The sequence below is a fragment of the Drosophila sulfurigaster genome, chromosome 2L (assembly GCF_023558435.1).
Source record: "Drosophila sulfurigaster albostrigata strain 15112-1811.04 chromosome 2L, ASM2355843v2, whole genome shotgun sequence".
NCBI classification, from domain to species: domain Eukaryota; kingdom Metazoa; phylum Arthropoda; class Insecta; order Diptera; family Drosophilidae; genus Drosophila; species Drosophila sulfurigaster.
The window spans coordinates 19254348-19270427 of record NC_084881.1 but is presented as its reverse complement, the minus strand read 5'-3'; the positions used below and the strand labels follow the sequence as shown (position 1 = coordinate 19270427).

The following is a 16080-nucleotide window of genomic DNA, read 5'->3' as shown; positions in this document are numbered from 1 at the left end:
CGCTGTTGGTTTGGCCTTGGCCAAAATGCATTGTTGCTGTCGTGTTACTGTTGCTGGCTGTACGTGCTGCTGTTGATGTTGCTGTTGATGTTGCTGTTGCTGTTGCTGTTGCTGCTGCTGTTTTGTGGTTACATTTTTGACAAGTGCGTGCTCGACACAACGACGACAGCAAAACAACAAGCGAAGACCTTATGTAATACCACACACACACAGCTAGGTGTAAACATGAATACATATTTAATTTTCATTAACACAAAACTTGAAATTGTAGCCACTTGGCCTAATGAAACACGCGCTCAACTGACAAACAAAATCCCAAGCTTGAGTTTGTCCTACAATTTGTTATTGACAAACATTGACACAACTGTCACAAGTAGTAGCCAAAACTTTAAGATTCGTGACACATATAATATATAAAAACAAAAATAAAATGGACTCTGCGAATGGAAAAAGAGGATCAACTATGGTACGCATATCACGAAACACGCGACGCAAGAAATCTATATGCTACAGCAAACGTGCCTCAAAGGTATCGCCTGATGTTCCTCTACCCAAAGAGACGCCACAACGAGTCTTTCTCTATATGAAATTGAACAGCATTATCAATCTGCCGGTGGCACCATATCCACTCGAACTGCATCTCTATCATGTGCAGCAAACGCTGCAGAAGATGTCCGAACACTACACGACCGAAACCATTATCTATGCCCACGAATTCGAGATGGAGCGACCCGCATTCGCCATGGGCATCATACAGGACAGCATCGATGATCTGAATGTGTTCAGCGACAATCCATTGGTTGTCTCCTTGTATCAACGCATTCCGCGTCATCGTCGCAAGGAACTGAAAACCGTGATGGAAGTGCGAACCGAAACTTCAATAATGCGAGTGTCCACAAAAAAGAAACAAAAAGTGAAAATGTCTTCAGATCCTGATCATTACGTTTCGTCTGAGGGACACTCAACACATATTGTGGACATGGCAGCCGAAGCTTGGGGAAATGCATCGGGAGATGGTGCAGCCACATTGGGAGAGGCGTGCGATGAAGAAGACGATGATGAATTTGTTGAGGAGAGGCTAGAATTTTTATCACGCGGCCATTGCGATCTTTTGCAACTGTTTCAATGCAAACGCTTTATTGCCAACATTCCCATCATGCTGTATGCCGAATACGATCGTATGCTAGAGACTTCGACCAGTCAAAAGATCACCACGACCAGCGAATGGCATATGTACTCCATACTGCCGATACTCAAGAAATTCCACTTTACCAATCTCGTATTTGTTACACTCGAGTCGATTTACAATGCGCCCGAAGAACTGCATCAACGAGCCGGACATTTGGGCATAAATATATCGATACGTTCCACTGAGCCGGATCCCGATCTAGATATGGAATATAAGGTGATTCCATTCTGCACTTTTTACGGCTTCATCTCACAAATTATTGGCTATCAAAACACCATCATTGTGTGGGAGAGTATCAAGCGAGATTTGCTAAATGATTCGCGCTGCAAGTCGAGCAACAATCAAATGGAAACGAGTGCATACATTAAATTGCCACGCTTATTGCGCGATCTGTTGACGACACCAAATGTGAATATGAATATCGATAAGATCAATCAATTTGAAGACTATGCACTCATCAACAACTCGCTGCATCGCTATGTGATGACCACAGACATGCGTGAGGTGCTCGAGTCCGCTGTGCTGTACAATCAGTATGAACTGCTGCTGCAGCTCTACGATGAGACGCCGGACAATGTGCTCTACGAGGGCGTCATTAATCCGAGTGTCTTTGGTTATCCAGAGGGTGAGTATAGGGTATAATTGAATGCAAAATATAGGGAATAAACGAAAATATTGCTAGTAGTTGTTGGTTGATAAACAAATCAAAAAAGATATCGTAAAAATGACAAAAAGATGCTCACTTATCATCTAACAAGAAAGAAGACAAAGTGAATTAGAATTCAAAATTTTATTATCTTCAATTTCAATTCATCCGGTTATAATCCTACTTTAAGTCAGCTATATTTCTAACAAAACTGTTTGTTACTTGTGGGAACATTAAAAGGATTCTTCTTATAACAATTTATAATTCGAGACATAAAATATACGAAAGATGAGAGGTAATAATTCATGCAAATAATTCCTTGACTAAACAAACGTTGGCTCTTTCAAGTACTGATACTCTTAATTCCTATTTAATATTTCACTTACAGTCTTCCTCATTTCCTAACGAGTTTTTCTAGTGTATATTTAAGGAATTAACTTCTTGCTTAAAAGATTGTTGGCTTCTCACTAACTAACTGAAACATTTCATTGTTACTTAATACTTGTTTTGCAGTCTTCACCAATTCAAACTAGTTTATTTAGTTGTACATTTGCTTCAACTTACACTTTCTAATTTTTTTTAAGTTTTTGATTTTAATTTCTTGTTCTACCCACAGTCACCTCCTGTCGCTTTGCCAGTGTGCTTTCCCCCGCCGTGCGAAAGACGGAACGAAAGACAAATCGTTTAACGGAATCATCCGAACCGGAGTCGATTATGTTTTCGATTATAAAGATATGTTTTTTCCAGCCTCTAACCAAGCGCAACGAACGCTTAGATGTGTTCAATGAAAATCAAATGAAGTGCGCGAAATTGCGACTCTGCATGGGCCCAGAATTTCCGAATGAGAACTTAAAGAGTCGCGATATTATCAAAGAGTTGTATCGCAATTTCGATGAACTGATCAAAGAGCTGATAAGTTTCATGGTGAAAAATGACGTGATCAGCATCGAAGATAAGCCTCATAATTTCTGTTGTCATTTGAATAACCTCAGGAATTTGCTTGTCGACATTTGCGGTTCCGATTTCAATGTTCGCATGCCAACCAAAACGAATTTGGAGTTTCGCGTAAGTTCCTAAGTGAGTGAGTGAGTGCATGTGTTTGCCAAACTGTCTGCATTTGTATCGACAGGAAATGCTGACGCATATGCACAAGGAGCTAATGGAACGCATTGAAGGACTGCTGATTGCCTGCAGCTGGGAGAGTCTGAGCAACTGTGTGCTCAACTATGATAATGAGTGCACACGAACCATTCGTCTCATGGAGGAATATCGCAACATGTGCATCATGGGTGAATGTGCGATGGCCAAACACATATTCAACGAACTCAAGTCGAGTTGCAATGCGAAAATACTCTTGAATTTCTATGTGTTTCTCACATCCGTTGAAAATCTCAACTTCGAACAGGCGACCAACTACTTGCGTCATCAAAAAGAGAGCAACTGGAGTGGCGAGTACTTTGTGTAAATTTGAATATATTAAATACTTCTTTTATTAACTATCTTTATTTGCAGCGGCCTTTTGGAGTTATACGTCAATTACAAACTGCATTTGAAGGTAGAGGAAAATGAGGGTGAGGCCTATAGCAATCTATTGGAACAGTTGCGCATTTTCAGCATACAAAACAACTTGGATCGTGAAGTCTATGTGTTGTTGTATTGCTATTACAAGCAAAAGAACTATTTGCCAGGCATGGAGTTTACACGATGGCAGTACGAGAATCTCTACGATGTGCCCCGCAAGATTATGCCGCTTATACCACGATCACTCTATCAGTCCTTTATACCTGTTGACTTTGAGATGCGTGGCCAGCTGATGCATGCCCATAGGTTCTACGAAGTCTTCAAGACATTTGCTTGCTTGGGCGCTTATGGATTTGCTGAGATTATCTTCGCCGAAATTGCCAGTGAATTCACCACAATCGAGGCATATTTGATAACGACAACATTGAAGATTTTACAGGGTGAAATTGACAACAACTTTGTGGTTAAACGCATCAACACGGACAACACAGTGTTCGGTAAAATGTTGGTGAGTTTGAAAGAAGAACACTTTGCATATAATTTATATATTTTCTGTTTAGTGTTATTACCAAGCACATATCAATGGGAGTGTCGAGTACTCACGGCGACGCTATGACGAAGCAATCAAACATTACAAGGATCTATTGAGCATTAATCTGACAGAAGACGAAACACGTTTCATATTCTACACGAGTCTCATGCGCTTGGGTCGTCTGAGTTTCGAAAGACAAAACTACGAACTTGCCGCACAGGCTTATGAAATGTGCACACCATACAGCAAAAGGGATAAGAACTTTGTGGCCAACTATGGCAGAGGATTGACGCTTTACTATGTAAGTTTTGTTCTACATTAACTAACATAAATTATTATTAATTTTATCTATAGCAAAATAAGTTGGAAGATGCCATTGAATATCTGTCGAGGAGTACGGATAATGATATCTTTGTACCTGATCCGTGGGGCTATTTAGCAGTCATTAATCTGCGTTTAAATCGGAACAAATCCGCTTTGGACTGCTGGAAGGTGGCCAAAATGGTATGTGAAATACCCAATAATAAAAGTTTATTCACTTACTTCAATTGCAGCATCCGGAAATGCCTTTAAATAATCGCATCTATGAGGAGCTGGAGAAAATTAAATACTCCGATGTCTGTTTGCTGGTGGAAGATGATTGCATGATGATTTAAAATTGTTAAGCAGAGTAAAATTCTAGAAATAAAAGAGAATAATTGATCATTTTGATATGCTTTCTTCTATATAGTTTAGTTGTCGTAAATTTGGAACTTTAAGAGACTTGTTCACCCAACTCTTCGCCTACAAGACTTTCAGTTATGGTCGATCGCATCTTGAATGTTTTGGGATAAGTTTACCGCCATTTGAGACACTGTTTACAGTGCGTTGTTTATTTAGTAAATGTTTTATGTGTTCTGTTGGTAAGTGGGCGGGATTTTTGAACAATAAACACTTCAACAAGTTGACTCTTTTGGGGGTAAGCAAAGTCGTTGGAAAGTCCACATTTATGTGCTCGCAAGTGTTGCATATTTTTGCGTTGGCGTTGGCGTGGCATTTTTTACGACTCCCAAACATACAAGCAGACACACGCATCCATGTTTTATTAGACACGGTAGAGCCATGAAGTGCTCTCGTACTCTCTCTTCATATTTTACACAAGTGCTAAAAAGCGTGCTCTAAAAAAATGCTCAAACTGAGTATCTTCAATATTATATGATACACAGTTTCAAGACGAAAAACATTTAAATGTTTACGATCTAGTGCATCATAATCATAACGAAGCATTGTGGCTAATTTAAGAATGCAAAAGCATTCAGCATACAAATGCTGAAAAAAAAACAAAACGATTAAAATCGATTTTTAAATGTGCCGCGAGCAATTAAATGCAGACAACTCGCTGGACCAAGTATAGTATAAATGGTTATAAATTGAATGGCATTTGGCAAAACTGCGAGGCAAAAGAAAGTCCATTCATTTGATTAAAATACACTCTGACCAAAGTCAGCGTGAAGCATTTTTTTGTTTTGCTTTTTTAATGAAAGTTGCAGGAAAGTTTTCACATAAATATGCGCACTACGTATACGCCACGTAGACCAAAGTGCACCGCACAAATGAAGCAGCAAGAGTGTGCAAAGGAGGCACCAAAAAAAAATTAACACTTGACCTGAACTTTACGCAAAGTGCGCAAAGTGGCACAAACCGGGGTCAGCCAACTGTTGTTGCTCCCTGTTGCTCTCCCATTCGGCTGCATCAGCGGTGACTATATAAAAATATATTGTAAATTTATAAGCTGCAAACTATAAACATTGGAAATGAAAGTGCTCTGCCATCGCAGCAGATACAGCTTCTACTTTCGCGTTGAGCCCTGGCTTGAAACTTGCAAGACCTTAAATTATGCCACACAAAGCAAATACGCGAAAATTATTAAGAGTATGGAAATACACTTTCAGAAGCATTGGTATAATGAGATTCAATACGGCATATATTAAAGTGGGCAGAAATTACTTTAAGCTATAAAAATAGATTTAAGCTAATATAATATGTTCGGCGCCACTTAAACTAATAAGAAGTCAATAAATAAGAAATACTTTAAATACCCATCAACATTCCTAATATTGAATAGTAATAAAGTTTCTGTTTATAATGGACAAGCAAACATAAAACTTTTTTAAAACTTCGTTTTTTGTCCCTAATAGAGTATTAAAATACTTTTATGAGATAATATATATTTAACACTGTCAAATATTATTTAAATTGCAGTTAAGCAGTTATCACTTTTTTATAGATTCAATGAATTATTTATTTCCATAATAATACATTATAGCGAACTCTAACTAATATCATAAGAACGTAGAGTATACACTATCCACCAAGTGCAAGATTTTTCGTTATTATCATAATGTGGGTCAGCATTAGTGAAATTTGCATAGCATACTTTTGGGCTGCTTTAAATAAGATGCAACGCATTCATTGGCGTTACTTTACTTCCCACCATAAGCCGAAAGTGTCAAAGGCGCCAAAGCTGCCACACACACACTCAAAGTCACCAGATAGACAAAACTATGCTTAAAATGCAACGTTCACATCTTTAATATAACTTAATCCTTGTGTGGTAGAGTGTATGGAAAATATGTGAATGTGTGTCTCGTTGTGTGTGTGTTGTAACTTACGAATTATGGCGTTAATACCATTGTGTGCTTATGAGCGTGGAGCCAACTATCCCTTTCTCTCACTTTCCCCCTCTCCCTCTCTCTCTCTCTCTCTCTCTCTCTCTCTCTCTCTCTGACTTTGTCTGCTTGTGTATGTGTTCTTGTTACTTTAGCAAGTTGACTTTAGGGATCATCATTAGACGACGTCGAGTGTGTGTGTGGGAACGCTACTGCAACTTGCGACTTTAGTCTTTCATGCTGAGCACACTCGAGTCTTGGCTAAGAAAATCTGTGATGTTTAAAACTGCGCATAATATTAATTAATAGTTAATGTGCAGAACTTGAAGAAGCTGCAAGTGAAACTACATCAGCTTACATGAGTTATCAAAGCATATCCACACACACATTTTTATAATTTAAATTAACAGCGCATAAGAAAAATAAATATATGTATTTCTAATTGCAAAAACTATAATAAATATTATGACAACGTGATTACAGCTGCATGGCCAGTGGGCAAGAGATAATACACATATTACATGCTATCATAATGTTAGTCTTGCAGTTGCTAAAGATAGAAAATAATTAGAAAACTCCACAGAATGTTCTGTCGAAGATTGGCTTGGGTTGGGTTGAAATCGAAAACCACTAGAAGAACGAACAGGTACAGCAAATGGTAACCAACTATGACTATCATCTTAAAGGTACACCGAGACAGAGACTGAAACTGTTACACACACTCATACTCATGCACACCCACACACACACAGACAATCACACATGTACGCGACCCGATTACAGAAAATGCTAAAAACGGAATTCACAAAATGTCACGTATGACATTCGTTGGCAACTAAGACGGAAATTTACCACTAAATGACGCTCTGGTTGCATGCCACACCAAGTACACACGCCGTCCGCCAACCACTTGCCACGCCACACCATCTCCACACTGTCCCCCATACCACCGCCACTCACTCTCGTTGAAGTGTAAAACGCAAGGCAGACAAGTTACAGTAAATTATGGCAAAGTTTGCTTCGAGCAGCAGCAGCCAAAGGAAAAATGCAGGCAAAAAGGAAACTAAGAAGGATTTAAAACAAAATGATGAGCTTAAAGATACCCTAAGTTTTTATGAGAAGCATAGGATATAAACTAGAGGATGACAATGGTAAAATCTATAGTAAATTAATCTACAACTTAATGCAGGAACAAAGAAAACTGATAACAATTTAAAACAGAGACCTCTAAGCTTGAATATACCCAAACTTTTTAGATGAAGTTAAGGAAATAAACAAAGAGCTAACATTTTCTCTAAAAATAAAGTGAGTGCAATGACCATTGAAGTTATCAACTATATACTAAATTGACTGCTAACTTAGATACCCGCATTTCGATGTTTTCTAATGAGAAACCGAGTAGTAATAAGTGCAAGAAAAAATGCAGACATCCAAGTGGCTGTAGCAAATATATCTAATTGCGGCTGCCGACTGCTCATGCAATATTAATAATAGCTCAGTAAAGAAGACTTTTTATTACCAGTGAGAAAAAAGAATTATTGCTATAGTAAATTCTCACGATCAGAGATGGAAAGTGCCTAACGAAATTATATTATTAAAAAGTAAATATTATAGTTGATTGTAATAAAGAAACTTATATTATATTGCCGCAATATAATTAATAGAATTTAATTTAAAAATCTGATAACCAAATACGCTTAATAATCTCTGCAATTAATTCATTACTCGACCTGAAGATTGCTTTGCAATTAGCAACTAAAAATCTCTGAACTATGCGCCAAATGTGTATGTCCAATTGGGATTGATGGGATTCATAACTGTATATCCAGGCCAAGCGTGATTTTGGTTATAGCCAAATCCATTCGGATTATTGGTCTGAGCAATGCCACCAAAAGGCCAATGGTTATAAGCCTGCTGCAGTTGCTGTTGCTGCGGCTGTTGCTGCTGCTGTTGCTGCACTAATTGCTGTGGCTGTTGCTGCTGCATAGAATGTTGCAGCGGCTGTTGCTGAAGAGGTCGTTGTTGCTGTTGTTGCTGTGGCAGTTGATTCAATCCGTTGCGTGAAATGCGGGCTCCATTTGTCGGTGTATATGGCTGTTGTCGCTGCTGTTGTAGATGCTGCTGTTGCTGCTGCTGTTGTTGTTGCCAAGGCTGTTGCATCCGCTGTGGCGGAACCAGATTGTTCATCGAACTGTTGGATAGGCCAGTGAAGGAATTGTTTCCCTGTGTTGGCAGCTGTTGAGCAAACGGTGCTGCTGTCTGTGCCTGCGGCATGCTGCGGAAGGGATCAGCATGAGGACCACCACCAAAGACAAGACCATCGCCATAAATGATCAGCTTGTCCTCCAGTCTGGGCATTGCAAACTGTTGGGATTGTTGTTGTTGTTGTTGGACTGTTGGAGCTGCTCTTGAAGTACGATTTGTGCTTCCCTGATATGCAGCCATTTTTTGATTTTTTTTGGATTATTTCACCGAAATTTAAAAAAAAAACTTAAAAATTTGGCATTTAAAAAAAATGTTTAGGTGTTTTCTGGTTTATGTAAATAATGAATGTTAGATGAATGTTACATAACTGAAGCAGCTTCTGAGTTTTAAGCAGCTTCAACCAAATCGAATAGATTTTCAAGGCAACACTGACGTATACTTGATAAAGTTCCACCCCTTTGCAAAGTGTACTCAAGTTGGCGAGACATACCAAAAATGCTGTAGAAGATATTCATTAATTTGCCCTATGCAGGCATGCTTGAAGTTGTCGCACAGCCTTTTGTTAAGCAGCTGCTTCCTTATCAGCACGTACACTCACTCGTCGGAGGCTCGGCGAAACATTGTGTTGTTGCATGCCACACACACTCTTGCGTGGTGTTCGAGGCCTTTTAATTAAAATAATGCTGAACCTCAGCTGAAAGTCAGATCCCTAAGCATTCATGAGCTGCTAATGCTGTGGCGTAGATACAACAGGATTTGCACAAACAAAAGAGGGCGCAAACTCAACAAAATGTTGCAAAACCAGATAAAGTGGTTTAATTAAATTTGCACAATAATTTTGAAAAGTAAAAGACAATGAATGAAGTGCTGCAATAATTTCGATATAAACTTTCGTTAAAAAAAAACTTTCTAGCAACCTTCGACTTCAAGTTGACTTTATTCGATACTAATTTGTTTTGTGTTTAGTTTGTTTTGGATTTTCATTTGAGTATTGTAAAATTTTGTCAGTTTCCAGAACCATGAAAATTCTTTGAATGTTGAACAATACACAAGATTCCATATACGCAATAAACAAGCAAATATTATACAATTTTTTACCACAGTTATATAAACCTGTACAATTAACTTTTAATGTACAAACTGCTCAAAATGATGCCCGATGATGATGGTGTCTTCTTCAACCCGTTTATGATTGGTCCCGCTGAATGTTCGCAACGCAATGAATACAAGCAGCCCGCTTATGTCACTTATCCGCCGCCGTATGCAACATTGCCCAAAGCGCACACCAACAAGTCCGTCTCGAAGGGTTCATTCTTTGTCAAACAGGAGAAGGAGGGAAATATCAACACATCCAGATCACAGCTGGGTGAAATATGTTTCTCTAAAGCCATCAAAAAAGACATGGTCGCTGCCAAGCAATTGGCCAATGGATTGAACGATGATCACGAACGCATTTATGCTGGTCGAGCATCGAAAACAAGTAAAACGCAATTTGAAGCCGATTCGGTGAGAACTTTAATGCCCGTTAGATCAAAGCGGTCGGCGTCTGAAGTCAGTACAACGCCCTCTGAAATAAGCGCAGTTAAGTCGACCACTGATGGAAAGACTTCTAAGTTAAGCTTGCGTTCGCAAGCCAATAAAACCACAGATTCAAATGTGACATTGAAGGCACCACAAAAGAAGTCGCCGCACAAGGATGTGGACACTGATTTGTACGAAAATGTATCGCATGTTACTGTGCGATCAAGTAAACGGGAAGCTGACAATATATCGCATCATTCGATGCGTTCATCGCGGCGAGAAGATCATTCTGTTGATAACATATCACATGTGTCTGCTAAATCTAAAGCCTCTGTTGTGTCTAGGCCCAAAGTGCTTGCTGATACAAAACTATCTCATGTTTCGCTAAAATCCAAAACGACTGAACGTCAGACAGATAATGCTTCTCGCATTTCCTTCGCGGGGGATGAAAATAGAACAGACAACATAACTTTCATGTCGAAATCGCATAGTGTTAGCAAATCAAGACCATCGATCCAAGAGGTTGCCGAATCCATTCAAAAGGAACTGGCCAAATCAATGGAGACTACGAGATCATTGTCCATCAAAGCAGCCGAGCTCAATGAACGTCTCAAGGCTGGCAATGAGTTCAAGCACAATCGATTCAATACTCTCGCTCGGCAATGTGTTCAAAGCGAACCATTGAAACGCTGCCGGGAGAATCGCATGGCACTCTGGTACAAGGACTCGGTTCTTTCTTAAACTATATACCGGACTAATTCAGTTTTTTCTTTGCTTATTTAATTATTTACGCCAAGCACTGGATTCACAATAATTAAATGCAACGGCGCTTGATTCCCCCCATATTTGCTAAAATAAAATAAAAACAAGAAATGGAATAACGTAGAATGATTTGCGGTTCAGTATTTTGCTGACATTTCGTATCATTAATTTAAATGCGCTAAATTTTGCGGTCAGCTGCGGATTGTGCAGCGTCGCCTCGCCTCGCCTCGCCTCATAAAATATGCAAAAACATTTGTTTAATTTGCACAAAAATTCGCTAAAAATCACCAGTATTCTGTGGGGTCTTGGCAAAGTTTAAATGTGCTTTCAGCCTCGTTGAAAATGACAATAATACCGATGAAAAGTGGCTGATATATTGGTCAATATCATTGGTTAGCGTGAATAGTGATCTCAAATTGATGATACATTTTATAAATTAGTTAATGCGTATATTTTAAGAGGAGACTTTCATGTTTCATGTATTTTTTTCAGATTCCTTAAAAAATGTTACAATATATTTTAAGAATGGCTGGATTTAAAAATTTTGTTTTTTTTAACTAAATAATTTTTTAAATTCAGAATCTTCTGGTGAAACTCATACGAGAAAGAAGTTGGGTTTTAATGGCTTGGCAAAATTTCTATTTCTTGTATACTTTGTATACTTTAATAGAAGACATCCATGTGTTGTTTTAGTTCAAAAGTTTTACGATTTATATCAAAACAAAACTTGAAATAAGCTATATCTTGCAAAATCTTTAATAAAGATTTGCTCAACTAAAGGATTTTTAAATTCTGAATTTGCTAAAAAACTTATTCAAGCTAATGAAAGGAGGAATAAGATGGATTCTTGTGGCTTACCAAAATAATCATTTCTTGCAATCTTCATGAAGCTTTTTAAAGAACCTTACAAACCTAATCCATGGCAGTGTATTTAACAATGGTAGCGGAGCTCTTGACGCGAGCAACTGCAGTTATTTGGGGCAAAATTGTTGACCATGTTGTTTGGAGTATTGTGGTTAATTTTATTTATGGCAGCGCAACATGCTAATTGCAACAACAACAACCACAGCTACAACTACAACACAACAACAACAAATTGGTGGCTGGTCTGCTGCCTAATCAGGGTCAGGTTTTTGGTCTGAGTCTCCCCTCAGCTCAGCGGAGGAGCAAGTTGTTTGGGAACTCGCAGCAGTTGCAGCAGTTGGAAAACGCAGCAATTATAACAAATTGCATGTCAATTTGTTGCATCTCTTCGTCCCGCACTCATATCATAAGTAGGTCACATTGTGAGTGCTCAAAATGCAATTATATACAACTATATAATATAGTGTACCGTATATAGAGCGTACAATATATATTTGTTTATATTTACATGGGAAATGCAAACATTTTTATGCCTAGTAGTACAATAAAGGAAACAAGTGCAATAATGGCGATGGCCGCATAAAGTACCAGAAATAATAGCAACAAACAACTTTGCCAAAGTGCAAAAACCACCAAGAACAACAACAACAACAACTGCAACAACAACGACAAAGCCATCGAAATGAAACAATCGTAGCCGCGGCATTTTGCGAGCGAGCAAAGGGAGAGCGAAACGAAACGAAACCAGAGAAAAATATATTTAATACGAAAAGTTTTGCAATAACGGAAATGAAATGGAAATGGACGCGCGCCAATAGACATAAATGTGTGCGAGGTGCCGTTGCCGACAGGATACAAATAGGACACGGCAGAAGCAGCAGCAACAGCAGCAGCAGTCGAGCGCCATCAACACAAACAACACCAGCAACAACACTAACAACAACAAGAGCGAAAGCAATCACAATGCAGGCCGTGTAAAACAAAAGAGCCCCACAATGCAAACTCAAAAGTAAAAAACTAACAACAATATCCGGCAAAAGCAATTGCACAAAGCAAAGTGGCAACAGCCTCCCAAACCTCCTCCTCCCTCTTTCCCAATCATTTCATCGCTCTCCTCTTCGTTCTGCCTGAAGCTTGTAAGAACTGCTTGGCTGTAAAATATTAAAAAACCGAAAAATATGCATTTCAATTGCCAGAGATACGTAATGCAGTCGAGTGTATTTATGAACGCAATCAATGCCCTCTTAATACATTCTCGAAAATAAATACTTTTGCGGCAGTCATTGAAAATATTCGTGTAATTTAGAATGAAATACGTTTTCAGGGCACAAATTGTTGTGTTGAGAGAGTCTGCCAATAAATTTAAAAAAAAAATGTATTTAATAATGTTAATACAAATGAAACAACATGTTAAACGTAATAAATAAATTATAAATGAAATTGTATCAAAATGTAAAATTTTCTATTCACTTGGTGACCTCTTCACATTAATTCAAAATTGTATAATATATTCACAAATATGAATAGCACAAACTAAGCAAAAAAATTATTCTGTTTACTTATTGAACACTTCACATTTCTTAGATATGAAACACTAGCGAGGACCAATTAAGAAATAATGTTGCATAGTCTGATGTAGTAAATTGATAAATCAAATAAATATATAATGAAATCAAAGCTTAAAATATTCTTTTCACTTATCAACCACATCACTTAAACTCAAAATAAATATGTTAATTAGCGAATGCAAATTAAAGAAAATGATATTAATAAATAGAATAAAAATAAGATATAGATATAAATTAATAAATCCAAATAGAAGATAATATGGTAAATTCATAAGTAAGAACAAAAATTAAATAAAAATTAAAATCATTGGCTTGAAATGCTATTAGAATCAAATATTTGCTGAGTTTGAAGTAGCAATTTAAAAAGTGAATATACATGTAATCGAATTCATATGTAAAATATTATATTTACATGAATTTAAAACAATACATTTAATTAGAAAATGTGAATACATCAAATTAAGTCGGTAAATTAATAAAAAAAAAGGTATTTATATTTAAAATTTTCTATTCCACTCAACGTTTAGTTAAAGTCAATCAAAGCAAGTGTTTGAGGTAAAAAAAAATAAAATTAAATTAAACTGCAAAATATTCTAAATGAGTATTAATTCAATTAAACTCACAACTGCATCTTCTGCTCCCCATTAAGCAATTCCAAATTATACATAGTTGGTCAGTAGTTGAAAATTTTTATGGTCGGGGTGCTGTTTTAACCTGGTTTATTGTGCGTGAGCCAGCTTAAGTGCACATTCAATAGATGAGTAATCAAGAGTCAACTAATTAATGGCTGCAGCAAAAGACACATGTGTGTCAGTGTGTGTATGTGTGCGTAATGTACATAAGTGTATGTTGTGTGTGAATTTGTTTGCTTGGAAGCTTGTAGGAAGCAAAGGAGGTGTGTCCACAGGCAATAAACACACTTAAAGCTGCCGCAATGCAGATTTACAGACACACACACACACAGAGAGAAGGCACTCAAGTTAAGGCTGAATGTGCACTTGAAATTTACTTACTGCATGTCCTTGTGCGCACGGCACACGCTGCGTATGCGTAATAAAATTGAATTAACGCTAGGCCGTTGGGCCCATTTTCGGCCACATTTTCGCCTACGGCTTGTGTGACAGTAAATAATACTTCCACAATGTGTGTGCGAGTGTGTGTTAGTGTGTGTGTGCCTTTATTGCCTATAAATGAAATCATAAATTTGAGACAAGAGTCACCACACACACACACATGTAAGACGAATAAACACAGCCCTGAAGCGATGTTGACAAGTTATGTCTGTTGATTTACTTTTGTAATTATTATTAGTTTAATTTTGAGTTTGAGGTCAATTTATTATTGACCAGATATACAAAATATGATTTGCAAGCAGAGAGGAGCCGAAGGAGATCATTCGTAAGGCAAGGCAGGCAGTATTCACAAATATTGACAGGCGTTTGTTTAGCGGCAAGTGGCGTAATATTATCTTAATTTATGACGCAAAACCAAACTAAACTGAGCACTCTAAGCACAGTTTATTTGCTTTGGCTTTGGAAGAGCTGATTTTGGTTATTTAGCCATAATCTGAGACGAATATTTCATGCCATAAATTCAAAGTTTAATTTAATTTAAATGCAATAATTTGATTTAATCTTCAGCCTAAAATTTTCAATCTAACATATGCAGCTGAAGCTTATTTAAATAAATTAATCAATTAGATAAAAATGAATTGCAAATTGCAAATGTGCAAAATTTCAACAATGCAAAATTACCCAACTTGTTCATATATTGTAAATATTATCGCACAGCTCTGGTTTATTATAAATTGTACAACAAAATTAGCGATTTTAAACAGATATTGTGATAACGTTCGAAAGTTTGCATCAGCCAAAACAATTTGCATATATTAACAAATATTTAATTAAACAAAATAAATACAAAAATTAAGATACATGAAATACCAGTTGATTAACAAAAATTTAATTTACATAAACAATTTCACATAGCTTAGGCGAAATGATGCGCAGAAAACAGAACCACATTATATGCAATTATATAAAATTAATTAACAATTTGCATAATGATAAATGAGCGTTTGGCTTAACGCTACAAAATCAGCGAAATGGCAAAAATATATAAAATGTGAATGGGAATGGGAAGAGAGAGAGAAATGAGAAATGATTCATAGTCCCATTGTGAGGCGAGGCAAAGCTCTGATTTCATAGTGAAAGTCAACTGAGTCATTTGTCGTCATAACTTTTGTCATTAAACGTTAGCCTAGCTGGCTGGCTGCCTTGGCTGATGATGCCTGATAGAAGATTCGCTTGCGCCCCATCCTCTTTCTCTCTGTCTCTGTTGAGACGTGACTGAGCAGACAAAGGCGTTGGCAGAGTCGAGACCCTGGCGAGCCGTTTGTGTATACATTTTTCATAACATGCTAAATATGAAGATAGACACACGAATGAGTACTCGTCTCCCTCTCTCTCTCTCGCTCTCTGTAGTCCAAATGTACTTACGACTCGAGGCTGGCAAGTCACGTTTCTTAATATGTCTGTGTGTCTACGTGTGTGTGAGTGTGTGCGTGTGTGTGTGTGTGTGTGCGCTGGGCTAAGCTTCACACATTTTTAATTTATTTTCATGTC

At 37.6% G+C, this 16080-nt stretch overlaps 2 protein-coding genes across 4 annotated transcripts; both read left to right on the top strand.

Annotated features, from left to right (window-relative positions):
* The first annotated feature begins 353 nt into the window (after positions 1-353).
* Positions 354-4591, top strand: LOC133844793 (uncharacterized). Of its 3 annotated transcripts, none has more exons than XM_062279065.1 (7): positions 355-1814; positions 2452-2900; positions 2965-3296; positions 3348-3864; positions 3917-4189; positions 4243-4380; positions 4443-4591. In XM_062279065.1, exons 1-7 carry the CDS (start codon positions 431-433, stop codon positions 4542-4544), a joined length of 3195 nt encoding a protein of 1064 aa, XP_062135049.1. In that variant the 5' UTR covers positions 355-430; the 3' UTR covers positions 4545-4591. The 3 variants fall into 3 exon arrangements, with proteins under 3 accessions (XP_062135057.1, XP_062135049.1, XP_062135042.1); XM_062279058.1 differs by having other exon boundaries at positions 356-1814; positions 4243-4392; XM_062279073.1 differs by lacking the exons at positions 4243-4380; positions 4443-4591 and having other exon boundaries at positions 354-1814; positions 3348-3860; positions 3917-4148.
* Positions 4592-9695: 5104 nt separating this feature from the next.
* Positions 9696-11253, top strand: LOC133842516 (uncharacterized). Its single transcript, XM_062275636.1, has one exon. The coding sequence runs from the start codon at positions 9873-9875 to the stop codon at positions 11001-11003; it is 1131 nt and encodes a 376-aa protein (XP_062131620.1). The 5' UTR covers positions 9696-9872; the 3' UTR covers positions 11004-11253.
* The last annotated feature ends 4827 nt before the right edge of the window (positions 11254-16080 follow it).

Coding starts and splice junctions, on each gene's coding strand:
- LOC133844793 (XM_062279058.1), top strand. CDS start 431: ATGGACTCTGCGAATGGAAAAAGAGGATCAACTATGGTACGCATATCA. Junction 1,815..2,451: donor TGTCTTTGGTTATCCAGAGG/GTGAGTATAGGG, acceptor TTCTACCCACAG/TCACCTCCTGTCGCTTTGCC. Junction 4,393..4,442: donor GCTGGAAGGTGGCCAAAATG/GTATGTGAAATA, acceptor CTTCAATTGCAG/CATCCGGAAATGCCTTTAAA.
- LOC133842516 (XM_062275636.1), top strand. CDS start 9,873: ATGTACAAACTGCTCAAAATGATGCCCGATGATGATGGTGTCTTCTTC.